Genomic DNA, 27,772 nt, shown 5'->3' with positions numbered 1-27,772 from the left:
TAGTTTGCAGGTTTATAACTGTGGTTTGTAGAGTGAGTTTTTGAAAGAACCATTGATGCCATTGTCGATGGAGGTCGTACAACCGAAGCCATGCTTAATATGTCAAAACACTGAAACACAAAAGGATTAAAAGGCGGCGATGATTTCTTAGGCCAAAATTGATCAAATTATTACAGGCAAACACCATATAAACCAGCATACTTTCTATTTTTTCTCGTAAAAGTCCGTTAACAACTTTTTAAACATAAAAAGCCAACATACATCCTAATTTTTCCCGTAAAAGTCTCTATAAAAATATTTTGCTCATAAAAAAAAATCAACATGCTTTCTAATTGTATCATAAAAGTCCCTTAACATGTTAAAGTTGAAAAAAATATACATTTCTTAATTATGATTGGATAAAATCATGAACACGTTAATTCTGAGCTTGAGCTTGAAAATACGACTCATGAGCCGAGCTCGAGCTTTTAAAAAAAGAGCTTGAAACGAGCCAAACTCGAGCTTCCAAAAAGCTTTTAAAAAAAGAGCTCGAAACGAGCCAAGCTCGAGCTTTGCAAAAAGAGCTCAGAACGAGCCGAGCTCAAGCTCTCGTAAATCAAAACGAGCTGAGCTCAGGTTCGGCTCATTTACACCCCTATAATAAGTTTAAAAAGATGACAACCTTGTTCAAATTTAACATGCGGAGTGACTTTTATGTGCAAAATAATAACGTTAAGGCGCTTTTACAGGAAAACATAAAGTACGTTGGTTTTTTTACGTCCAAAATACTGTTAAGGGACTTTTACGGAAAAAAAATAGAAACTAATGTTGGTTTTTTACGTGTAAAAAACTGCCGAGGGACTTTTATGAGCAGACGTTAGGGTTATTTAGTTAACTCGATCTGATATAATTTTTCAGAATAGAATAATAATCAGCTATGAATCATGAGATCAAACATAACACAACTGGGTTATCAAATACAATATTGAGATTAATATGTAGTGCTCTAATTTTGAAGCTAAAACTAGTCCAATAAACCCTAAAACTGAACCAAATTAAATTAAATTATATGCAAACATGAACTTAAACCCAGAAACAGATTGCAGAGTCTGATTAATTTATATATCGATTCGTCTCTAATATTATTGAAATAAGAAAGTAGGATTGAAAATAATAATATACTAATAAAATTAGGGTTTTGAATAATAGATGGAATTAATTAATTACCTGGTGAATCGATTAGAGTTGAAGGAATTTGAGTTTATGCTTCAAACTGATTGCGAAGAAAAAGAAGACAACTGTAACCTTAATACCACTCGCTTCTGTGAGTTAAAATGTTTTGTTTAAAACTTAACATAAATAAAAGTCATACAAAGGCTGTCAACTAAGAATTACATCTTAGTCAATAAAATATAATTAATAATCCTATAATATTAAATAACAAATATCACTTTTTTAAACAACGATTAGCAATTTTTAGAATATTTTATTCATCTATTTTGTTACAAATATGTGTAAACTTATAATATTTAACATATATATAATATCTAAAAATTAAACTAATGATATTTTCTTTATATTACTGTGTCCGAGTACTCTCTGAATACTCTCTAACTACACCCAACTACCCAGTCAACTGTATAACAACTTTTGCAACCTTTATTTTATGCCCAACTTTTTATTCAACTTTCTCACATCATTACCATATTTGATTATCTTTTCTTAATAACTGTGGAGGTAGGGTCCTAAATACCGGGTACGACCTTTTACTTATTGTGTTTTATATTATATTTGTTATATTATTATTGTTTACTAACCAATGCCCAATGGGCTGGGGGGTTGTGGAGGTAACCCCTAAGCAGGCTTGACCCATTAAGGTTAGGGTTTCATGATGGTTGCCATAGAGTTCCTATATAAGGGGTATTCATAGGACAGTTCAAAGGGTAAGACCCTACCCTTTTACCTAATACCCTACCCGGACCCTTTACCTTTTTAGGAAGAAATGTGGACCCGAGACCCTACCCTCTAAACAATAAAAGGGTTGAGTATATAATAAGGGTTTCAAGGGTCCAACCCTTTACCCTTTAAAGCAGTAACCGCAGCTCATCTTCTGCATTTACTAGTTGCATATATCATATATGACTTTAATATATAAATCCTAGAACCATTATACTTTCATTTAATAACACAGTGAATTCTAACTTCGAAAGTTTATCAACCATTTGAATCGATGCAAATAATATTCACATTCACAAATTTCATGTAGAGAACAATTCAGTGATTTTCATATGTACATTATATATTTCCAATCAGTAGTATGGCCTTTTATTTTTATTTTTCTTAGTAGTTGGAAAATTTATGATGAATCATAAATAAAATACAAACCTCTTATACATTTCAGATTAATCACGAATCTGATGTATATAGAAACTAATAAACGAGTAAAGGGTCTGAAAAAGGGTCGGACCCTTGAAACCCTTTTACCCTTTAAGGAAAAATTTAAATACCCTTTACCCGACCCTTATTATATATTCGGGTCTAATTAAGGGTTTTACGAGTCGGGTAAAAGGGTTTCAAGGGTCTGACCCTTATCTTGCTCACCCCTAGGTATTCATATCTCATTTAGAGGATCCCTTTCTGGACACTTGGCCTTCACATATATTTTTGTGTCTGTAAACAAGAGGAAACTCTTATCAGTCACCTCAACTCCCCCATATTTCCATGGCAGATCTCGAGCAACCGGAGAGGAAGACGAAGTCATGGCTTGTTCATCTCGAAGACCGGGGAACATCGTCTTGGATCAGGTCAGATTCATTTCATGTTTCTTCATTGGCGCCATCCGTGAGACCGGCAACGAGCTACTCTTCGATTCTCGTCTCGATTCTCATATTTGTTCATCCATTATTCTAGATCTGTGATTTTTTCCTCCCAAGAAAAATCCAGATCTGGAAGTTTACAAAAAGATTCAAGATCTGTTTTATTAAAGCTCAAGATCCATAGATCTAAAAGATGCTTTCAGATCTATGTCAAAATGAAGCTGAAAAAGATTTGTAGATCCAAAAAAACTACCTGATTCGGACGGTCAAGCATCCGGATCTGTGATGGTTTTAACTAGATTCGATTACGGTTCTCAAATCTGTTAATCAATTATTCTAGATTTGTGATTTTTTTCCTTTATAGAAAAATCCGGATCTAGAATTTAAAAGAAAAAAAAATGCTTCCAGCTATTGAAGCTAAAAACGATTCCGTAGATCCAAAATTCGTTTCAGATCTGAACTTATTTTGGTTATTAGAGGACCGACGGATCAATAAACCTATTTGATGAAATTGATCAGGTAGGAAGTTGCGTGTTTTTCAAAAATGAAAGACATCGATGGCTGTCAACTGGGTTTTCCAAGGCATCATGAAATCCTATGTTAGCCTTACAAGCCTCACAGCTTAAGGTGCAAGCACATAATGCATGATATAACTCACGTGACCTTCATGTGAGTGTAAAAAAAAATGAAGAAAAAACGTTTTTTCTCATATGGGGATTTGATAATGCAACTTGATAATGGCGCAATGACAACCCAAAAACTACCAAGTTTTCCCTCTGTGCAGCTCGTCAGTGTCGCGGTATTGCTCGTACCACTTCCGCGTCATAGCCATCACGGTCCTGCGTGACAGACGTCTGACACCGCGGTGGCGGGGGCAAGTCAACGGTTTGTTACGGAAGCCAACGGTCACGCCTCTAGAGAACCAAATCCGACAACCACAAGGAACGTGCAAGCTTCAGCGGACTAACACCAATAACCGCGGGCTGCTTGCGTGCCCTCACAGGCCAACACATACCACTTCCGGAAGCATGCACACCCTTGCAAGTTGAACTACGACACCGCGGAGCATGCGCAGCTCCGGTGAGTTACACTTTGCTGCCATGCATGTGCGTCTGCGGATCACCAATCCGCTGCCATGCATGCACGCTCAACACTTCGCCACCATGCATGCGCGTCCGCGGATCACCAATCCGCCGCCATGCATGCGCGCCCGCGGAAACCTCCATGTGGGTCGGAAGACGACTCCATGCCTTTGGTTTTGCGCAGAAGACTTCGCCGAGATGCATGCGCGCCCGCGAGTCACCACTCCGCCGCCGTGCATGCGCACTGCCAAGGATCAAGCTTCGCGGCCATGCATGCGCGCCCGCGAGTCACGACTCCGCCGCCATGCATGTGCACCGCCAAGGATCAAGTCTTCGCTTCCATGCATGCGTACTGCCAAGGATCAAGACTTCGCCGCGATGCATGCGCGCCCACAAGTCACCACTCTGCCGCCATGCATGCGCATTGCCGAGGATCAAGATTCCGCTGCCATGCAATGCACTGCCGAGGATCAAGCTTGTCAGCACCGCCCTTGATAAAAGGAAAATCCTACAAAGTATAAACTATGTCCAAAAAGTTTATACACATGCGAAGGAAAGACCCGCTTGTACGATGCCGTCACCCGCGGGTCATAACCGCGACCAGCGTATCAACACCTATGGGTTGCCAATGCCACCCGTGGGTCGAAACCGCGATCCGCGTAGCAACATGAACACTTCGCCACCATGCATACGTACAACCACGGTTCAACACTCCACCGCCCGTGGAAGGCTTCGTCGCCATGCAACCGCGAGCCGCGACTGATGCACCACCATGCATGTGTGTAGTCCGCGGGTCATTTCTCCACCATTTATCCACCACCTATGAAAGACTTTGCCATCATGCATGCGCGAGCCACGGATGATGCACTACACCGCCATGGATACGTGCACCCGCGGATCAACACTCCACCATCTGTGGAAGACTTCGCCACCATGCATGCATGCGTCCCTGCGGATGAGCACTCCACCATCATGCATGCGCGCGCCGCGGATAATGCACTACGCCGCCATGCATGCGTGCAGCCACGGATTAACACTCCACCACCTGTGGAAGATTTCGCCGCCATGCATGCGTACCCACCCGCGGATCACCACTATGCCGCGATGCATGCGCATTCCAACAAGTCAAACTCCATGCGGGCATGTCATTGGTGGGACAAGTGGTCCATGTCATCACCAGTCACATGCGGATAGGCATAACAAAATTCGTATGTGACGTGTCGTATACGCGGAATGGCAGAATGACACCCGCCACCGCGAGCCGCATGCGCCAACACTAGTCACCAGGCCGGATTACATGCAAGCATTGACACCCGCGGTGGACCAACTTCAGTCACGCGGATTATTAACGTACGGCGGCGGTTTACATTCGGCCACTGCGGGTCAAATGTGTGGTCTGATGGATCAATTACAACGATCCTAAGTCACTACTTGCTCTGGATTGGCCCCGTGTAGCTAGTAAAAGTTCCACCACCCGTAGGCATGCTCCGCGGAACGATCCGCTTTATAGTTGCCTTAGCAGTCATCCGCCATGAGAACTTCAGTTCCAGTGGAGGGCCCCTATGCCACTTCGCTGCCAGCATATAAACCTCAGCCGCTTACCTATGACGGACCACCTTCCCTGCATGTGACTAAATTTGCTTTGCAATATTAAGTGGGGAACTTACTGAACATGTGCATAATGGTAGAGATGGGTGATGGCGTAAATGTCGCATGTATGACATCAAGTCTTTGATAGAAAATGGACTTAATTTCCAATTTTCACAAACGCGCCTCTAACTTTTTGATCATATTTATTAGAGTCAAAGAGATAACAAGACAAAATTTGCATTTTACCCTTCTCACCTCACGAAGACTCGTGCATCAACACCATGTGAATCGCCCAAAATCGCCGCAACACCCGTACGTTAGAGCTGTGAATTTTCTTGACATCTATAACAAAGGGACTTCGAGAAAGTCTCGCGTCAGAGGCACGTAATACCCACATTAGCACATGCTTGGTTACAAGTTCCTCAAATAAGTGAATTACTTCATAAGTTTTTACAAAAACCTCAAACTTTTCGCCAATATTGATTTTGGTTTGCATAGCAAACAAAAATAAAACAAAACGAAAAGTATGAGTATATAAGATTTGCATGAAATGACACAAAAAGTGCTTATATTAATGCAAAATATATGGCTACGCGTCAAACTTAAAGGTTGGGAATCCTCATAAACCCATACGGCTATGCGTCAAACTTAAAGGTTGGGAATCCTCATAAACCCGCATGGCTACGCGCCAAATATTAGGTTGGGCACACCTCATAATTCGCCTAAGGATGGAAGACGTCCGAATATAAAGGTTGGGAATCCTTATAAACCCGCACGGCTACGCGCCGAATATAAAGGTTGGGAATCCTTATAAACCCATACGGCTTCGTGCCGAATACAAGACCGGACACACTCCGCTCCGCTCAACACGCCATCATGATTAAATCTCTTACAACCCGAAGCAAAGTAGACATATGCAAAAAAGTACATTTGGGAAGCACCGGGTCGGAAAAACCGTACAAGCACTCCTAATAAGTCCAGAACTCCACCCAACCGCTTGCACGCCCAGGAGCAGCACTGGACTGGGGGGACTTGTGGAGGCAGGGTTCTAAATACCCGGTACGACCTTTTACTTATTGTGTTTTATATTATATTTGTTATATTATTATTGTTTACTAACCAATGCCCAATGGGCTGGGGGGGGGGGGGGGGGGGGGGAGGGGGTTGTGGAGGTAACCCCTAAGCGGGCTTAGCCTATTAAGGTTAGGGTTTCATGATGATAGCCATGGAGTTTCTATATAAAGGGTATTCATATCTCATTTAGAGAATCCCTTCCTGGACACTTGGCCTCCACATATATTTTTGTGTCTGTAAACAAGAGGAAACTCTTAACAGTCACCTCAACTAACCCCATATTTCCATGGCAGATCTCGAGCAACCGGAGAGGAAGACGAAGTCGTGGCTCGTTCATCTCGAAGACCGGGAACATCGTCTTGGATCAGGTCAAATTCATTTCATGTTTCTTCAACAACGGTTTTTTCAAGTCCACTGATGACTGGATTTTCAACAATGGGTGCAATTGTGTAAATGAGCTGGGCTGAGGCCGAGTTTTATTAGGCTCGAGCTCAGCTCGTTTAACTTATACTGAGCTCGAGCTTGGCTCGTAAGTAGATTTTCAACTCGAGTTCAGCTCATTTACTATTTATTAATTATTTTTTATATAATTATAATTATTTTTATATTTTAACTAAAATAATATATTATATATTATATCTTTTTTTCATAACATTATATATATATATATATATATTAATAATTATTAAATAGATATTTTAAAAGGTTATATAAATGATATGCTTGTGGCTCGAGCTCGATAAGTGAAGCTCGGGCTCGTTTATTAAACGAACTTACTTTTAGGCTCGAGTAGGGATACTCACGAGTCGAGCCCGAGTCAAGCCAGGGTGGGCTCGAGCTTAAGCTCGAAATTAAACAAGGCAGCTCGGTTAGGCTTTACTCAATTTTGAAATTAAACAAGCCTAAGATCGAGCCAACAGCTGAGCGCGGGACGAGTTTAGCTCAAATAAATAAATGAGCTAACTAAGATCAGGTTATTTCAAATCAAGTTTTTTAGCTACTTTTATTCGAGCTTTTATCGAGCGAGCCACGAGCCGAACTTCAAGCCACGAACTTTTTGAACAACCCTAGGCCTCGACCTTAGTCTTGGGCTTGATCGAGCTTTTTAACGAGTTAATTTCGAGTAGCTCGGCTCATTTGCATCCCTAATTTCAACAATCCCTAATTATTTGACGCTTCATGTTTGGTTCAAAAACCCATCGTACTCAGAAATCCCAACAAACCAGTAAAATCGTCACCTGACGCAGTTGTCAATGCTTTAATTAGGAGAAGCAACTGGGCTACCACTAAGTTAAAAAATATTATATTATTGAATTGTGTTTTATTCTCATTTGTATTCATTATTCATTACATGTCGAGCTTAAGGGTGCATCTATTTATGGTCTTATCTGGCTAAAAGTTATTGTCATAATTCCTATTAATTAAAACTCGATCTTAATCTAACTTACATCGAAATGAAACACTCAAACTGCATATGAAAAATGTCAGTTAAGTTAACCATTTCAACATACAATTTATTATATTTTTTAAAACTATATACTGTATTTGTATATTCAAAATCGATACAAGCGAACAAGTGAGTCACCTAATACCAATTGCATCCCAAACATGGAATAATATTTCAAAAATGTAAGACCCTTTTATTTATGTTTTTGTATTAGAGATATCGTGAAATTGCATAAGTATATTGATTTTCTGATGGCCAAGACAAAGTTTTCCATACTATTTGTTTAGTTACGATTTGGTGCTTATGAATAACTCAGAAAGCGGTGGTGTTTGATCATCCGGCTCAAGTAGGTAACATGGTGGGATAAAGCATTGAGGTTCCTTTGGATTAAAATAGATCAAAGATGAGCTCTTTGACTTGCGAGAATTGACGAGCGTTTCTATTGTAATAGTTTATTTTCTTTTGTTTGGTGGTTGTAAACTCGTGAGGCAAGTTTGTTGATTGGCTCATCTTTAATATATCTTTTGTCGTTCAAAAAAAAAACATAGAATAATGTCCCAAAAAGTTATAATATGTTGAAATATGTGGTCCATAAGGATGATTATCTCGTCTTATAATTTTGGTGTTGTTTTAAGTCAGTATTAGAAAACCGATTATCTGTATCATTGTTATTATCCTAAATAAATAATATATCCTCATAAATGCATATAATATAACATGTAAATAAGAACATAGTATAAGTAAGATAAATGCAACCAGTCAACCAGATACATGCAACATGATAGAAAGTACATAGTTAAAACTGACACAAATAAATTAATTTGAAAGTATCGATATCCAAACTGAACCAACAACTAAGTTAAATGATAGGTATGGGCGAGCTGAATTGAAAGGATCGTATAAGCTCAATGTCACGTAAATTTAGAGTCGGTAGAGAGAAATGACTATGAGTCGAGCTCCCTTTTCTAATCTCTTTCATTGTCAACAAGGCTTCTACAGTATTCTTAAAAATCCCTTCTCCTGCCACCGTGCCTGCCGCCTTTGTCATCTCCTCTGCTGCCACCATCGCAGGAAAAAGCTCCCCGATGGTGGTTTCACATTCTTTCACGAGCTTGGAAACGAGCTCCGTGGTGAAGAAAGGTTGTTCCATGACCTTTTGGATGAATGATAACCGCAAAAATCCTCCGGTTCGTTTATCGTATTTCTTTAGAATTTTTGTCATTCCTACACCAAAAAATCAAGATTTATTAATTTATTCAGAAAGATTGGATCTTTGAATTCCAAGAATATTTGGATCTTTGAATTCCAATAGTTTTTGTTGACTAATAAAATAAGTTGACTTTTTCTAGTTTGACTTACCGGTGTAATTGATGTTACTATAGTTGACTAAAAGAACCATTTCACCATGGAAGTCAACGATGTCTTTCTTAATTTTTGACATCTCTTGTTCATACGAATCATACTCTTCTTGTGATGATGGTTCATTCCCAATAATCCTTTTTATTCTTTGTTGCATCTCCTACATGTTTCATGAAAAAAATACCAACTAAACAAAAAACAATTATGCTTGAAATCGTGTGTCGTTGACTAAGTCAACAAGATGGTGAGTCAACCTAAACGGGTTTTAAAAAATTATGGATAAAATATAGTACAAACAGATTCAACACGTGACAGTGGATTGCCGGTGTAAGTAGGATTTGAGACAACAATGCAAGACAAAGCAGTTACGAAAGAGAAAATTGATTCTTTTGACACTATATTATATTAATTAACAAAATTTTGATGATGTAAGAAGGAACAAATAGAATATATTTTTAAAGTGTTTATTACTCCAAATATGAGGGAAAAACTGTATCTACTAAGATTCATGCTTATTCACATACGACACAAAAACATCGAAAATTTCACATTGCGACACTTTTACCTTAAAACGTATAAAGAAATCTTGTTCTTGTTCCTTGAAAGCCAAATTAGACTTATGATCATAGTGCTCAAAAGATATACAAACTGAATAATTATGATATGAGACAATTATACAAGAGAAAACAGTTTTCAACATAAAGTCATTTTGTCAAGATAAAGTTGTTTTATTTGTTGATTAACTTTTATATACGACAGGCTATGGTATTGAAATTAACAAATTGATGTTACCGTGCTAATTTTATTCTTTGTTGCATCTCCTACATGTTTCATGAAAAAAAACCAAGTAAACAAAAAACAATTATGCTTGATCGTGTGTGGTTGACTAAGTCAACAAGATGGTGAGTCATCTTAAACGGTTTTTAAAAATATAATGTAAACGGCTTCAACACGTGACAGTAGATTGTCAGTGTAAGTAGGATTTGAGACAACAATACAAGACAAAACAGTTAAGAGAAAATTGATTCTTTTGACACTATATTATTGTAATTAACAAAATTTTGATGATGTAAGAGAGAACAAATAGAATATTTTTTTTAAAGTGTTAATTACTCCAAATATGAGGGAAAACACTGTATCAATTAGGATTCATGCTTATTCACATATGACACAAAAACATCGAAAATTTAACCTCTTGACACTTTACCTTAAAACCACATTAGACTTGTGATCATATTGCTCAAAAGATATACAAACTAAATAAGTATGATATGAGACAACTATACAAGACAAAGCAGTTTTCAAGATAAAGTCATTTTTTTATCAAAATAAAGTTGTTTTATTTGTCGATTAACTTTTATACACGACATGTTATGGTATTATAATTAACAAAATGATGTTACTATGGTAATCAAAGAACGTATTATGAACGAGAACACCGAAACAATATTTGGCTAACACCCAAATTTTATTGATCAAGAAATCTGACTAAAAACTTGATACGAGTTGTCCATATACCCTAAACACGGTATTTATAGCTAACCTAACACGTTACACTATAATCGGGATTCTAATTAATCAATTCCATAATAATCATTTTCCTAACATGCATCAAATAGGAAACTAGATAATCATCCATAAATTGATTAATATTATTTAATCATTAACTTGCACGCCAAGTTAATATCCTAGCCGCCCCATGCACCAAGCCACGGGCCGACTCGGGAATTCCCAACAATCACCCCCTGAATTTCTGAGTCGTACATGGGAGATCTTCCGACTTTTGAAAAGCTTGCATCTCCTTGAATTTAATCTGCGCGAGAGCAACTAATATCTTTATCTTCTCGATTCATGCTTCCGGGGCGAACACTTCATCATAGTCAATCCTGGGATGTTGCACGTATCATTTCTCCACAAGCGTCGCCTTGTGTTTGTTTATCGGATTCTGTTTTACTTTGAATACCCGTTTTAAACCGGTTGGTTTAACTCCTTTTGGTAACCCCGTTAAACTCCGCGTTTTCTTTTTCTCGATTGAATTGATCTCGGCCCGCATCACTTTCATCCACTCGGGTTTCGATTTCGCTTAATCAAAACTACTCAATTCATCATTCAATAACACCAGCAGTTCTTCGAGTTCTTCATTGGAATTTAACTCGTGATCACCAATATTATCGGGTAAGATCAAAGGACAAGTAGAACGTTTAATCGGGGTTTGCACAACATCATTCATGGCTATCTTACTGCAGTTTGCGACGGAAATCGTGCTGTTAGCGACACTTTCATTGCTGTTATTGCAGCTAGCGACAGATTCTTTGCTGGTAGCGACAGTTTTGTCGCTGTTGTTGCTATTGCGACAGCGCTGCTGCTGTTGGTAATCAGGTTGTCGCTGTTGCTGCTGTTAGTACCAAAACCGTCGCTATTGCTGCTGTTCGTTTGGGCTGGGTTCGGTTGCACTGGTCCAGACCCAAAATCAATTGACTTGTAAACACCTGAAAAAATACCAAGTAACTTTGTTTTCAAACAGGTTGGGTTACCAACATTTAGTCGGATTTTATAAAGCATCTTGGCGTTCCTCGTGACCTTCATTAGTAACCTCCCACTACTATCGTGCATCGTTAAGTAGTTACTCCTCATTCGTATATCACAACCCGACGCGGTTGCTTGATCCAAGCTAATCACATTACACTGCAAACCCGGAATATAATAAATATCGGTCATCAATTTATGTTCTCCACTTTTACCTTTAAAAACAATCGAACCCTTCCCTTTGATCGGTACACACGAACCATCCCCGAACCTTACTCGTCCGACTATCTGTTTGTTTAATTCCGAAAAATATTCACGATTCCCCCTCATATGGTTAGTTGCACCATTATTTAAGTGCCACATGTCGACCTCACCCGAATATGTATCGTACTTTGTCAGAATTACTTGATCTTCGTTAAAGTATGCGGTTTCCCGGACACCTTCCATCATGAAAAACGAGGCATCAAGATCTTTTGGTTCACGCTCGTCCGTTCGGTTCAGATTTGCTTCTTCATCTTTCTGAAACCGGTCGGGGCACCTTGAGACAAGGTGCTCGAATTCATCGCACCTGTAGCATTTAATGTGTGATCAATCTCGTTCCATACATTTTCCTTTCTTATCAACATGTTTCTTGTTATCATCTCGACCGCGTCCTCGTCCTCTTGAAGCATAGGATCCTCGACCTCGACCCCTGCTAAACGAATTAGATTTAGTGAACATAACTGACCTTGACTGCTCTCGGTTTGAAGATTGTCTTCTTTTATCCTCTCTTCGTAGGCTTTTAATCGACCCACCACATCATCAAACCCAACCGTCTTTAAATCTAAAACTTGCTCGAGTGATGCAACAATATGAATAAAACGTCTTGAAAAACTCGTAAGGAACTTTTTTACCATCTTTTCTTCCGAGAATATCTCTCCGAGCGTGGCGGCTTTTGACGAGTAACTCGATAACATGGCTGCATACTCGTCAATTGTCCCTGTTTCTTTCATCTTCAACCCGTCGAACTCTGACGTTAGGGTTTGGAGCTTCGCCTCCTTCACTCGTTCAGCATCTAGATCTCGGGTCTTTAACGCTTCCCACATCTCTTTCGCCGTGCGCAGATTACCAACTTAAAAATCTGTGCTTTGGGGATCGACTGAAAAATCAAAGCGATCGCAATATTGTTTTGTTTTACCTCGCCGTTACCCGGATCGATCGTATCCCACACGCCATGCACATTCATCAGCACGCGCATATGCATAGCCCATACCGTGTAATTCGTTGTTGTTAGTTTCGGACATTGTAACACCCAAACTTTATTGATCAAGAAATATGACTCAAAAACTTGATACGAGTTGTCCCATACCCTAAACACGGTAGTTATAGCTAACCTAACACGTTACACTATAATCGGGATTCTAATTAATCAATTCCATAATAATCATCTTCCTAACATGCATCAAATAGGAAACTAGATAATCATCCATAAATTGATTAATATTATTTAATCATTAACTTGCACGCCAAGTTAATATCCTAGCCGCCCCACGCACCAAGCCACGGGCCGACTTGGGAATTCCCAACAGTTACCGCACTAATATAAGACAAAGGCATACAAATATTTTTGAAGTTCTTATTATCGAAATATAGGGAAAACATTCTATAGCAACTTAGATTTTATGGTAATAGATATACGAGACAAAAAAAAAAAAAGGAAAATTTTACCTCATGACGTATAATGAAATCCTCTTCTTGCTCCATGAAAAACGCATTAAACTTCTCGACCTCATTGTCCAAAAGATAAACAAACTCATCTTCAGATATCTCACACTCCAACGACGAAGATCTCAACTTCACATGTTTCTTTAACCCTTTGTAATTTAAGTACATATCGCGCCACCCCGGTAGGGTTTCTTGAACATGTTGCTTCAATCTCTTACCGAATTTCATTCTCCGGTTTTCTTGATTACAAAACCCTAAATCTGAAATCTGGGTATTGCTTGGGGGCACCAAATCTAAAATACCCACATCACAAGTATCAAAATTATGACGAAAAAGATGAAATTTGTGAAAATTTATTAGCAAGAAAAAGAAAGAGTTAGAATATTTAGAGGGCATATGCTTGGCGTGTATAAGTCGTGATTAGAGAAAAAGTAGGAAACAGGCCTTCGATTGAAGGGATATTTTGGCATATTCCATTAGTAATACTCAATACCATGCGTTAATCATTATCATTGTTTTGGTAAATATAATAATTCCCAAAATAAGTATTTATGAAAACAAATTTTTAATTTTAGGTACTCATTTTCAAAAAATTCCAGAAATAAATATTATAAACTAGTCGTGACGAGTATTTTGTAGAACCAATTAAAACTTGTCGCATGTCCGTAAACTAACCGTAACGAGCACGTTCACTAATCATTTACTCGTCACGAGTAAATAAGTTTCATGCCTCGTAATCAACGCCCACGAGTGATTCATAAGTCCTTTAGTCGTGACGACTAGTTTACCCGGTTTACATTCCCTACACGAGTAGTTTATTAGTAGTTAACTCGTCGCGTTTAACCCGACCGTTACTCGTGACGAGGCATGAAACTTATTTACTCGTGACGAGTAAATGATTAGTGAACGTGCTCGTTACGGTTAGTTTAAGGACACGCGACAAGTTTTAATTGGTTATACAAAATACTCGTCACGACTAGTTTATAATACCTATTTCTGAAAATTTTTACAAATTATATATAAAACTAGAAATTTGTTTTTATAAATACTTATTTTGGGAATTTTCCCATATAATAATAATACATTCACTCACACCAATGTGTTACTTTCTTTTTATCTTAAAAATAAATATGACGTGTCATTTCTATTTTATTAATAACTAGTGTTTACGCGGCGCAAACGCGTCGGGCAGGTCGATAAAACGCGTGCGGTGGTAAAACACAAGCGTCGATATGGTAAGTCGGCGCGAATTCGGTCGGTTTCAGTTACGTGCGTTATTATATCGGAACTAAGACAAAAATAAAACAAAAAAATTATAAAAATTGGGGTGGACTACTGGCGTGGCTTCAGTCGGTAAACTCGATCATTTGTAAAACCCGACCGTTATCAATCCCGGGTGTTGAGGCGGTTACGTGAATTCAGTTGGTTTTCGACATGTTTGTTACGGTACCGAAACTAAGAAAACAAAAATCAGCATTCGGTCGGTTTTCGTTACGGTACCGGAACTAAAACAAAACGAGATGAGTCTGTGCGAATTCGTTCAGTTTACGTTGCGTTCGGCACGGTACCGTAACTAAAACAAAATAATAAAAAAAGAACAAAAAAACAAAATTCACATTCGGTAGGTTTTCTTTACGTTTATTACAGCCGAAACTAAAAAAAAAAATACTATCAACAGGGTGCCGCAAAGTGGCCCAATCAGGACTTTGCAGCACCAAACTTATTAATTATATTATATAATAATAATGTAATATATAAGTTTTTGGTTGTGATTTGTGAGCTATTAAATAACGGTTTTTTTAAAAGTTTGAATCGAGCCGAGCTTAGACAAGCTAGAGTCGATTCAAAGCTTAAACAAGCTGGAGCCAATTCCAAACTTTTGCTGGAGTCTTTTTAGTAAATGAGACTGAGCTTTATATATCAAGTTTTAGTAACCTTGCGAGTTTGAGAAAGACTAATATTTACATAATAATTACTCATATAAATATATGAAAAAGGTAACTTAATGATATATATTATTTTATATTTTTTTTAATGTAGAGGTTTTTTGTCATTTAATATCCATTTAACATAAGTTGAGGTTCAAGCCTTAAATGAACAAGCTCGAGCTTGTTTACATTTTTAAAACGCTAATAAGGTTGTTTAATCGATTTACCCCCGGCATGTCAAGTCTCTCTATTAAATGATTGCTAATCATAACAATAAATAACATTTCTTTAACGTTAAGATCACGCATAGTAATAACTAAGCACATACGGATGTTTTCTGACACATATCGTCCCAGTCAGTAATGACTAGTTTGCAAAAAGTAGCATAATGATAAAATGCCTCATTACCCTCTTTCAATCATTACCCGGTCATTATTATCTTTTTATTTTTTAATATAAACAAAAATTGTTTTAATAAAAAGACAAAAAAAATTGCCCGACCCTCCCCACCACCGTTGTCTACAGGGGGTGGGGGGCTGTGTTCTCCGCGTTTTGGACCTTGTTTTGAAGGACTCCAAAACGAGCCCCTACGCATGTTCTAACCGCTGGAAAATTGGGATTATTGAAAAGAACAATTCTTAGGAATCTCCGATACAAAAGAGGAAAAATACCAAAATTTGGGACGTGGGAAATAGTTTACAGAAAAAACAAAGAAAATAATATATAAAATAAATGGTTTTATACATAAAAAATAACGAACAAGACAAACAGATAAAACGTAAAAAAGACTAGGTTTCAATTTGGAAGTGCAAAATCACACAAAACTAGTCAAAACAATTTAATATAGATTATGTAAAAAGGATCCGATATAGGGGTGTTCAAAAAGCTCGCGGCTCGCCCGAAACTCGCTCGAAAAAAACCCGAAAAAAACTCGCCCGAAAAAAGCTCGATCTAAAATCGAGCCGGGCCGAGCTAGCTCGAGTTTTGTTTGGGTCGAGCTCGAGCCTGGTGTGGCTCGGCTCGTAGGCTCGTACGCTAAGACTCATATAATATATATATATATATATATATATATATAGGGGAGATTTCAAATGAGAACCCCTTTGAGTTTTAAAAACTCAAAAGAACTCAGTGTAACGATTTTTTTTTTTGAATTTTTTTTAACACATGCGTAATATATGTAAGTTACATACACATAAAAAAATTACAGAATTTTTACACACCGAGCCGACATTTTACACATGTGTAACGGACGTAAAAGTTAGTGTAACCACTTATATCTTTATTCTCTCTCATACTTTGACTTTTTTGTCAGATTTAATTTCAACCACATATTCCAATCCACCTAATTAAATGTGTGGTCTAGAATGGAGTTCTTAGGTTCTTACAACTCAACATGGTTCTCAAAAGATATCTCCCCTATATATATATATATATATATATATATAGTAATAACATATATATCATATTAATATATATGGAGTGATTTTTGTTTCCTAAATAGTTGCAAATTATATTCTAATTCCGATGCTCTCGTCGAACCGTTTCCACCTTCCAAAAACCAAATAACAATTCCCTATTTTAATTTATCAAACCCTCTTACTATATATATATATATAGTAATAGCAATTCCCTATTTTAGTTTATCAAACTCTCTTGTAAGTTTATTTTTTCCTTGCTTAAGTTTGAATAATTTGTTAGCTCGTCGAGCCGCGAGCTGGCTCGAGTTTAACTCGAGTCAGGCTCGAGCTCAGTTTCACAGCTCGGTGTTTGAAATCGAGCCGAGCCAAGCTGGCTCGAGTTAAGTTCGAGTCGAGCCCGAGCAAGGCCTGGCTCGGCCCGACTCGGCTCGTTTATAGCCCTAATCCGATACATTAATCCTTTATCATACAATATGTGTACGATACTGTAGAACGCTAATTTTCAAAAACCCTAAACCATAATCACACTCATCTGTCCGTCCTCTCTCTCAAACCATCTCCACCACCACCGATCCACCACTTGCCGACCTCAGCACACCTCCTTCACCATCGCTGGAGTCGGCAACGATGGTCCGCATAGTAACTTTTGCAACCTTGGTTTTAACCTTTAAAGTATCTTAAATTAAGTCTGAACGTTTTAGGTTTTGGAATTTGGCTTGAACGTATTTGGCTTTTTAATCTTGAACGTATTTTGCTTATGTAATGTACGTTAAACGATTATTGTACGTTAACTCACCCATGTAAAACAACATACACAACCTTTAATATAATAAAGATTTGTGACATATTTTATATCTTTTTAACTATGGCTAAACTCTTTTTATCAACACACTTTTATATAACTAAAAAAATTATCTCCTGTTAAAAGCCTTTGCGAGAGTGTAGGAGAGAGAAAAAGGTCACGGCCCGTGTAGCGGAGAGATAACCGGGTGGTTCGTGCGGCCCGCCATTTGTACTTTTATAGAGCCTGCAGCCAATAAATAGAACCCATCCGATTACTAGCGGCCCGCCCGACCCAACCCAGCCCGTATTGTGTAAACGGGCTCAGCCCGATCCATTCTCTGTCTTTCATCAGAAGACTCCTGGCTGTGAACCCGATGGCCACCCGCTGACCTTCTGACCAGTCAACTTTCCTGACAGATTATCAACAGATAAGATCTACAACGGAGCAATACTAGGAATGATCAAAGGGAGTAATTTAACCGATAACGACCCGTTACTCGAATCACAATTATCGAGTTGATTTTCCAACGTAGAATAAGCATCCGCAAACGCCTTTATACACTGATGGATCCTAAAACAATTCCTGCCAACGTTATTTGCAGGAAACAAAGGATCGTCGATATAAATCGGGTCGATACTATACCCACGTTCCCGATCTATATACACCCCGCTTCCCTGTACCGATATCCGCATCTGACGTGGATCAAAAACGTTCCCGAAAAAATAAAAGTCCATTAATAAACCGCCAAAGTTCTGACCAATTGACCGTCCATAATGATGCTCGTGCTGAAGAAAACGTGTGATTAATAATATTAAACAATAAGAACTCAACCCACCAGAATAAGATTGATCAAGAGACCGATCGGCTAAAAACTGTTTTAAAACTAACGCGAGCGGTGTAGCTGCGGGAAACTGTCCGGTTAGTTGTTTAACGAGCTCGGTGGTTTGTAATCCGGTGTGTGATGAGGATTTAAAACTGATATCGATTCGGATCGACTGCACATCTGTGTGTTTTCCACTGTGTGTAGAAATTCCCGGGTCAACCGACACGATGACATCACTAGGAACCTCAACGACAAGCATAATAATGGGAATTGCGGTATTTTCAACGATTTTTAGCGAATCGATTTTGACCCATTCTTGATTAGCAAGATACCTAGCAGCATGTTGGAGACAAGTTTCTTTAATTCCATTTCTACCCTCCAAGATTCCCGCTTCTTTTATCGGTTCTAAGTTTCTAACGGGTGGAAGACAAACCACAAGATCGACATCACTCGTTGGAAGTGATAAACCAGTCGCATTCGAACCAAAAATGTTTGTTCGGGACTGAGGCCATAAGACTTGAAGCGAGCGGGCAACCCGTTTAACCGCCCAGTTAATATACGGTTTTCTAGCCATGTTGACTCCCGCCACCTGTTTACAAAACGAGTCAATTTCATCATTTAGAAAACTGTGCATAACGAGAAGTGATGATTTCCGAGTCGAGGAATCGAGTGATGATTTATCAAGTGGGATCGATAAATCTGGATGCGAATCTTGATCACGCGTTAATTGTGAGATAGCAATTAAACGGTCCTGCAATAAAGCTCCGGGTAAAGTTTGACTTAATTGACGGGCCGAAAGACTCTTTTTTTCTCCATGAAACCACCCTTTCACACCCCACTGCCTCGGGCTCGAGCTACCAGATCGAACGGTCGGAAACCCGCGTTGTTTTCGCGAATCGGGGACCGGTGGAACGCAAAGCACAACAGGTGACGGTGGTCGCTTAATTCGAGGTTCTTCCCGTCTGCTAGGAGGAACACACGGGCTTTTATGTTCAAAGTTACGTTTAAACTCCCGTAATCGATCAATACTTGGAATAATAATTGGTTGTAATATCGGATATGGGAATAAATCACCAGTTTTCGCTTCGATATCACCTGGAAAATTGGCTAAAGAACCCGGAACGTTTTCTTCAGATAATTCCTTCATTTTTCCGGATACCTCACTGGGTAAAACATAACCAATCGGGTCAAAAAGCGAGCAGAATGACGTGGCGGATGGTGATGTCAGCCCGTTTGTACTATAAGAAGACGAAAACGCAACCATGTCATCAACGGTTCGGTTCATATCAGCTTCCTGCCAAGCCCACGAGCTGTCAACGGAGCTCAGAGACGGTGGTCTTGAAAAACTAGCCACCGGGTGATCATAAGAGTCCCAATACATCACACCGCCACCAAAATATTGACTATAGTCCAACCCGGAAACTGCAAAATCATCTTCTCTGACCAAGTGGTTATCGTGTGTACAAAGCCCGATTGGTGGACAAACGATAATTGAGGTGATGCAACGGGCCGTTCATTTGGTGGGTTTGGGTTCCCTGAAAAATTCACGGGCACACTACCATGAACGACTACCGGGCTTTGTTCCATCTTTTCCTTGCTAGTATCTGAAGATTGAGTCTCCATTTCCTTTACTTGCTCATTGACAATCTGGTCAACATGTTGACTTTCAATAATATTATTATCAGCCTCTACCGGATTGCTGTCGACAACACTCGCACAATCAGGGGTAATATCAGATATTTCCACAGGGGTAATTTGGGAATTAATAGTTTTGAGTTGGTTATTGACACCGTCTTTCTTATGCTTCTTTCTCGCTCTCTTATTCTTCTTTGAGGTGGTTTGGACTGGTTTGTTAGTTACTTCTTCACCGTGTTCCTGATATTAATCAACGGGTTAAAAACCGTTATGTAACATAGAAACCATAAATCACATACAAAAAGCACACCATTTCTACTGATGTGGGCTCGCTTTCTTGCTTATAATCCATTTCTTGAATCTCGGATTTATCCCCCTCGTCCTGAAAAGTTAAAAGCCCGTTAACTCGTTAGTGATTTAAAATAACCCAAGTCGGCCCGTCTGTTAAAAATGGGTTGGCATTAATACATCTAACTAAAACATAAATACACGTATACGGCTAAAAAAAGTTCACCTTGGTAACTGTGTCTGAAGTAGAACTACTCTTTTCAGATATTTGAGAGGGATTTATTTTTTTCACATCACGTGACTTTCCTTTCTTACCAGAAACAGGTTTCGGTTTCGGTTTCTTCACGGGCTTTGTTGAGTTATGATCTTCAAGAAGCTCAAGTTTTGTAAAATCAAGTGAAACAACCATGAGCAAGCCTCGCAATCTCCTTAATACGCAGTCAGAAACCGTACTGACGGCCTCTAACGAGCTAAAAAACAGTTGTTCCTCATTAAATTGACCATGGTTAAACGCTAGTAATAATGTTGAAATCTCACAAACAACTAGCAGGCTATTAAACCTATGGGCTATTGAAGATAATTTGTTAGATGGAGGAGTAAACAGAGTCATCCCTGATTCAAAGTCTTTTCCTTTTAAGGTATCAATGCTTTCCTGATGCCAGCTAGGATGATTGTATCGAGAAGGCTGTTTATCTCTCCCACAAGTGGCCTGCAACTCATCCTCCATGCCACTGCTTCTTCCATATAAAATGTCACGAGTCTGAAAATTTCAAGTAAGTATGTCAAACCCTTGATTTACCCCCAATTTATCCTAAGTTCTAAGAAAAACCGAACGTTCAGTGAACCGTACATGAACTTTCAGCGGGAAGTTTGTTTTTCGTTCGGTTGTTTAATAAACGAACGAACGTGAACACATGTCTCCTTCGTTCATTTATGTTCGTTAACATTCTTACATTGATGTCCATGAGTGTTCGTTCATTTGCATTCATTTATGTTTGTTTGTTATAATATTCATTTAATTTTTTAGGCCCGCTACAATTTAGTCTAGTTTTAATAACTTTTAAGCTCAACACATTTTAAGGCTGATCCTTTTAAGCTCTTCACATTTACTTTTAATTGGTTTTAGCTCATTTATGTTTGCTCGTTTACAATTGTGAACCGTTCATTTAAACTGTTAAACGACAAACAAAAACTAATACAAATATGTTCATTTTCTTAACAAACAAACGCGAACAAAAAACCCACATTCGTTTAGCTGCTAGTGTCTACCGTTTGTTCATTTAAAGTTAAACAAACGAGCACGAACTTGCTCCATTCGTGTTTGTTCGGTTCATCAGCCTGCTAACATGTACAAACACAAATCAATCCTAAGTCTTAACACATAAAAACTGGTTTTTTTAACAGTCACAAGTAGGCCATTACATTTCATTAGTGTTACAAGATTAATAGTAAAAGATTAACAAAAACATACCAACAATCTCGCAGCTTTTCCCAATATTATTCTAAAAACCTTCTTCTTCATTTGCTCATCCAACTTCACCCACCAATCCACACAACCTATCTTCCGCCAATACACATTCCCCGCCACACCCGCCACCGCACAAACCGACTTCTCCTTCACCTTCACCCCTCTCTTCTTCCCCACGCTCACATTCAACCACGCCAACCGCAAAGCCAACTCCAACTTATTCGCCACAAACGCCTCCAAACTGTAATAACCTTTCGCCTTCAACCAATTCAACTCCGCCCAATCCACCGACCTCAACACTACACTCTCCTCGCCTCTCAAAAACTCCCCGCTCGACACCCCGTCCATCACCGCAACAAACTCGTCCACATTCTCAACAAACTCGTAACTAACCGTAACCGAATCCAAACAACCACAACTAACTGTACTACCAAAATCTTCACCTTCTTTCGACCCGAACATTCTAACGGACTCCCGAATGTGCTTCTCGGGCGGCGAATCACGGGTAACTCTCGATAACAACCCGCGGGACTTCCGAAAACAGAAGCTTGGGATATTAGGGTGTGATTGTGAACTGGGTATGTCAGGTAAAACAATAAACGATCCAATTCCATTGGTTTTGAGTTTAAACTGCAATTGGATTAGTAATTGAGTGAAAGATTTGTCGAAGATTGTGAGGTGAGATTGGCGTTGACGAATCGTGAGTGATTTGAACCAATTGAGAATTGACGATCTAGGGTTAGGGTTTGGTGAAGATGAAGATGTAGATGGTGAAATTGGTAAGTGGGTGTTGTAAAGAGAGATGTGGGAGGTTAAGGAATCGATCAATTGGCGTTTTGATTCCATGATTGTGGAGTGAATTGAAGGAATTGAATGATTGATCGAGAGAATTAGGGTTTTGAATTGGGGGAAATTGGTATGAGAAATTGGGGGTTTTGTGTTGGGGAATTTTGAAATGGAGTTAATTGCCCGTTTGCCCCCTGTGGTTTGTCAAACTAGCACGTTTGCCCCCAGTGGTTCCGAAATAGCACCATTGCCCCCTGAGGTTGTTTTTTTAGTACCCGGGTGCCCCCAAACATGAACGTCCGTTAGTTTTCACCGTTTGGTGTCATATCTTCTAGGGTATTTTCGTCTTTTAACCCAGTGGTTCCGAAATAGCACCATTGCCCCCTGAGGTTGTTTTTTTAGTACCCGGGTGCCCCCAAACATGAACGTCCGTGAGTTTTCACCGTTTGGTGTCATATCTTCTAGGGTATTTTCGTCTTTTAACTGCATAAAGATGGAACGTCACAGTCAGTTTAATATCAAAACATGACATAGTGTTAACAACAAAATGCATAAGCAACATGTTTAATATCCACCCTTAATTCATACCAAAATGGTGGCAAACATAAGCCGCAATAGTTTTAGGTAGTTTTAGACAACAAGACATCTACTAATGTTTAATACAACCAAGTAGCATAACAAAACAAGTTTAAGTAATATAATCAAAGCAGTTTCAACTAGCAGGAGCAGCTCCATCATCACCTAGCAAAGCACCTAAAACAGAGTCATCACAATCCATATCAGTAGCAGTTTGACCAACACTTTCACCACCATCTCCAGCAGCAGCTTGACCAGCAGCTTGACCAACACTTTGACCTCCATCCCCAGCTACATTCTTATGTTTTCCGCAACCTCTTGAATTGTGCCCTTTATCACCACACATCTTACAAGTTACAGTGCCACCCTTCCTTGTCAATTTTCCAGCAACTTCCATATTATCTTCAAGCTCCACCTGGTCCTTTCTTCTATTCTTCCTAGGCCTGCCTATTTGTGCTCTATGAAATGGTGCAATCAATGTTGTTGGATCCTGACATTTTGGCCATAACTTAGGACCATTCAGTGGCCCAATCTTGTACTTGTAAACTTCTTTCCAAGTATCCATAAAATAACATGGATTGACCCATGTCTCTAGTGGACCAACTTCTTGTTTGTGAACAACCATATCCCAGTTGACAGCAACAACATGCTTACATGGAATTCCAGACAATTCCCATCTCCTGCAAGTGCAAACCTTTTTCTCCACATCAACTGCATATTGACCTCTAGTCCCAGTTACCTGCCACCTTTTATCACCACACCACTTTACAATGCAACTTGGTGCATTTTTCTTATTTCTCTCTAAAATGATTGTAGCCTTTGGTGTTAGTGGACCATTCCATTTATCTTGTGCCTTCATCACATTGATGATCCTTTTCATCAAGTATTCTCTTATAAATTCCAAGCATGATATTATAGGCTTCTCTCTCCCATCAACAGTTTTTGAATTCAAGACCTCACACATGTTGTTGAGTAGAACATCACTTTGTGCTCTTCCTGTTCAATTATAACCAAAACAAAAAAGTTACCTCATTGAAACCTCATATTGATTAAGAAACATTTGAACAACAATGTACCTGTGAAATGAGACCTACTCCAATGTTGTGGTGGAATACCAGCCAACCACTTATAAGCTTCAATATTAAATTTCTTCAACTCTTCCATTTGTTCAATAAAGTCAGGAACTATTTGACAATTGCATAAATTAAGACAGATCTAACCTTGAAAGTACAATAAAAGTATTAACTGCATAAATTGATTAAGTTACCTGTTGTTGCAGTTGCACATGCCCACAAGCAATCCTTGAATGCTTTGCCTCTCCACTTTAACTTCATATTCTGGTGTATATGCCTAAGGCAAAATCTGTGTTCAGCAGCTGGGAATACTTGTGCAAGAGCTGGAATCAAGCCCTATTTAGAAGGAACATAAAAGATGTTAATTAACAATTTATGAGACATAAGGTTAAAAATAAGACAGATCTAACCTTCTGTCTATCTGAGATGAAAGTGAAATTGCTGTTACTTTGTAAATCCAGATCATCTTGAAGGCATTCTAGAAACCAGGTCCATGAACTTTTGTTTTCTGCCTCTGCAATTGCATATGCCAATGGATAGATTCCATTGTTAGGATCTAACCCAACAGCAACTAACACTTGACCTTGGTAAGATCCCTTCAAAAAAGCCCCATCTAACCCTAGTAATTCCCTCCCACATGCCTTAAAACCTTGCTTTAGAGGACCCAAGCAGATGTAAATTCTTTTGAATACTCTAGTTTGAGAAGATGGGTTAGGCTCTGACTCAACATCAATCTTCACTGTGGTGCCTGGATTTGCATTCATGAGCTCCATGGCATAGTCCCTCAATTTTGAATATTGTTCTTTGTAATCACCCCGGATCTCCTTTGAAGCTTTTACCTTTGCCTTAAATGCTTTAGGTCTGGAAACATTAAGTTCATACTTCCTTGATACCTCCTCCTGGATGGTTTTCGCAGAAATATGTGGGTTGGATCCCACAAGGTTAAGCACCGATTTATCTTTAGCCATGAACTTGGCAGTCAAATAAAGACTATCTCTTGATTGTACACAAGTGTGCTCAGGCTTGTAGGTCTTCACCATCCAAGTTTCAACCGAATCTTTCTCCTTAGATATGTATAACACATAAGGACAAGCTGCCTGTAAAAGTCTTTCTTTTCTTTTTCTACAGGCTATTGAATTGGCAGTAGGAGGATCTGCTGGTATTTGGTTGGGCCTGATAATAGGGTTTTTTTTTCTTGGGCTAGCCCTTTTAGCAGATATTTGTAAAGGCCCATCACCTTTATTGAATTGAGGAACACTTCCTTCACAAATGACTCTAATCCTATTTACCTCATCTTTCTTATAGGATAACTTTCTTTTAGTTTGAATTGCTTGCATTTCAACAAGCTTCTTAGCCTCTTTTTTAGTTCCAAATGTTTGACCAACAAAAAATCTTGCAGCTTGCATATGATTCTTGCCCTGCAACAAGTTAATCCCACAATTAATAACTAGTAAAAAAACAAAAGAGTACAATGAATATAACACTAACCTTTTCTTTACGTCTGATTTCCCTCAACATCTTGTTTCTCTTAGATGACAGGTCGGTAGTTGAATCATCACTCATGCTATCAAATGACTCGTCATCATCTACATAGTCATGGAAGTCCCTCATATCAACTTCCATGTCATCCGCATATTCATTTTCAATGTCCACCTTGAAATCACTATCTTGTGAATCATCATCTTCACTAGAATCCTCGATGCCACAATCAGTCTCACCATTGTCAACCTCATTCCCATTATCACCCGTACATTCGTTATCACCCCCTGGGTAGACCGTAGAAAAATCAAAATCATCAAAGTTATAACCATCTACAACCGGCTCACCCCCTTTTGCATTCTCACCCCCTTTTGCATTATCACCATCCTTTGCATTCTCACCCCCTTTTGCATTATCACCATCCTTTGCATTCTCACCCCCTTTTGCATTATCACCATACTCAATCATCAATAATTTTCTTCTAGGAACCATTTTTTTCCTAGGAACAGCAATGGCATTAGCATGAGCATCTCCATCATCTATTTCCTCAATAACAACCTTAGATGTTGATTGTGGTGATTTCAAATAAGTATCCACATCAGATTTATATTCTTCAATGAACAAGTTAATAATCTTATTTTCAGCCACATATTTGGACAAGTTAAGCACATCAGCATCACTACCTAAAGCTACTAAACCAGTATCCAAATCTTTACCTGGTATTTGAAAATGATAATATAGCGGAACATCATCTTTAAAAAATTCTAGCTCACGCAACATCCAATGGACTTCAATCACAGAAAACACATCTATGTCCACATCATCTATAAATGCAACCTTACCATTAGCATATCTTCTACCCGGAAAGTTCCTAAATGCACCACCATAGTTTATTCGTACAGAGAACAAATTAGGTTGTCCAACTGTTACAAAAAAACAAAAACAAACACATATAAAACATATAAACAGCAAAATTTAAACTGAAATTAATGATTCCAGCCTTTCAAGAATCGCAATTGAAGAAGGTGCTAAACCTTACCATATCTTATATGGGGGTTAAGGTTAGAGTATTTCTTCCTTAATTCCCAAGCCATCGTTCAAACAAAGATTCACTGGTATGAGTTTGAAAACCCTAGAAGAAATCGAAGGATGTGGGGGTTGAAGGATCTGCTGGTATTTGGTGTATAAGTGAAGAAATCGAAGGACGTTCCATCTTTATGCAGGGGGCAATGGTGCTATTTCGGAACCACTGGGTTAAAAGACGAAAATACCCTAGAAGATATGACACCAAACGGTGAAAACTAACGGACGTTCATGTTTGGGGGCACCCGGGTACTAAAAAAACAACCTCAGGGGGCAATGGTGCTATTTCGGAACCACTGGGGGCAAACGTGCTAGTTTGACAAACCACAGGGGGCAAACGGGCAATTAACTCTTTGAAATGATTTGGTGAGGGGGAGTTGACAAAAAAGGAAAATAATTTGGTTTTGATTTTTTTTTTCAAATTGTCTTTTGAAATTTAATGTTTTTACTTTTTCATGGTTGGCTAAGCTATGGGAAGCTATGGGTTCGAAGTTTAATTTGGAAGGATGAATATAGAATTAAATTTTACTGTCTTTTCCCTTATTTCCCTGTCATTTTTCTCCTTTAAAATCTCTTAAACGTTATTTTTTTTCACCTTTCCTTTCATTTCCTCCCTTCGTTAAATACGACTCGGAAACATAACGTTAAAGCTGGTAAAAGCTGCTTCATGAGAGATGATTTAACACAAGAATGCGCGTTTTGGCAGCCAGCATGTATTTATTCTTTTTGTTTTTAACACTTGCTTTCCCGCGTTTGAAGCTATGGAGTTACTTAGGCGAGTTCAACGAGTTATGCATAGTAATGTTATGTCTCAAATATCAGCCAATGTATTTTTTAAAAGACTGGGTTTT

General features: G+C 38.8%; 1 protein-coding gene and 1 pseudogene across 2 annotated transcripts; both read right to left on the bottom strand.

Moving 5' to 3' along the window:
- Positions 1-8,800: 8,800 nt before the first annotated feature.
- LOC143557797 (SPX domain-containing protein 3-like) lies at positions 8,801-13,805 on the bottom strand. The gene is made up of 3 exons (XM_077046787.1): positions 13,581-13,805; positions 9,348-9,507; positions 8,801-9,212 (listed from the first exon to the last, which is right to left on the bottom strand). Exons 1-3 carry the CDS (start codon positions 13,803-13,805, stop codon positions 8,848-8,850), a joined length of 750 nt encoding a protein of 249 aa, XP_076902902.1. The 3' UTR covers positions 8,801-8,847.
- A 4,337-nt stretch (positions 13,806-18,142) lies between these two features.
- LOC143557787 (uncharacterized) lies at positions 18,143-26,932 on the bottom strand (annotated as a pseudogene). Its single transcript, XR_013139630.1, has 10 exons — positions 26,878-26,932; positions 25,848-26,761; positions 24,770-25,777; positions 24,554-24,695; positions 24,363-24,470; positions 23,428-24,282; positions 21,928-22,904; positions 20,683-21,216; positions 20,488-20,550; positions 18,143-20,408 (listed from the first exon to the last, which is right to left on the bottom strand). The product of XR_013139630.1 is annotated as an uncharacterized LOC143557787 (transcript).
- Between the last annotated feature and the right edge of the window lie 840 nt (positions 26,933-27,772).

The sequence above is a fragment of the Bidens hawaiensis genome, unplaced genomic scaffold (assembly GCF_021521415.1).
Source record: "Bidens hawaiensis isolate Kalapana, Puna unplaced genomic scaffold, B.hawaiensis_p1.1 tig00019187_1, whole genome shotgun sequence".
In the NCBI taxonomy this organism is placed as follows: domain Eukaryota; kingdom Viridiplantae; phylum Streptophyta; class Magnoliopsida; order Asterales; family Asteraceae; genus Bidens; species Bidens hawaiensis.
Note: the sequence above shows the minus strand (reverse complement) of the source record. Positions and strands in the feature narration are given on the sequence as shown.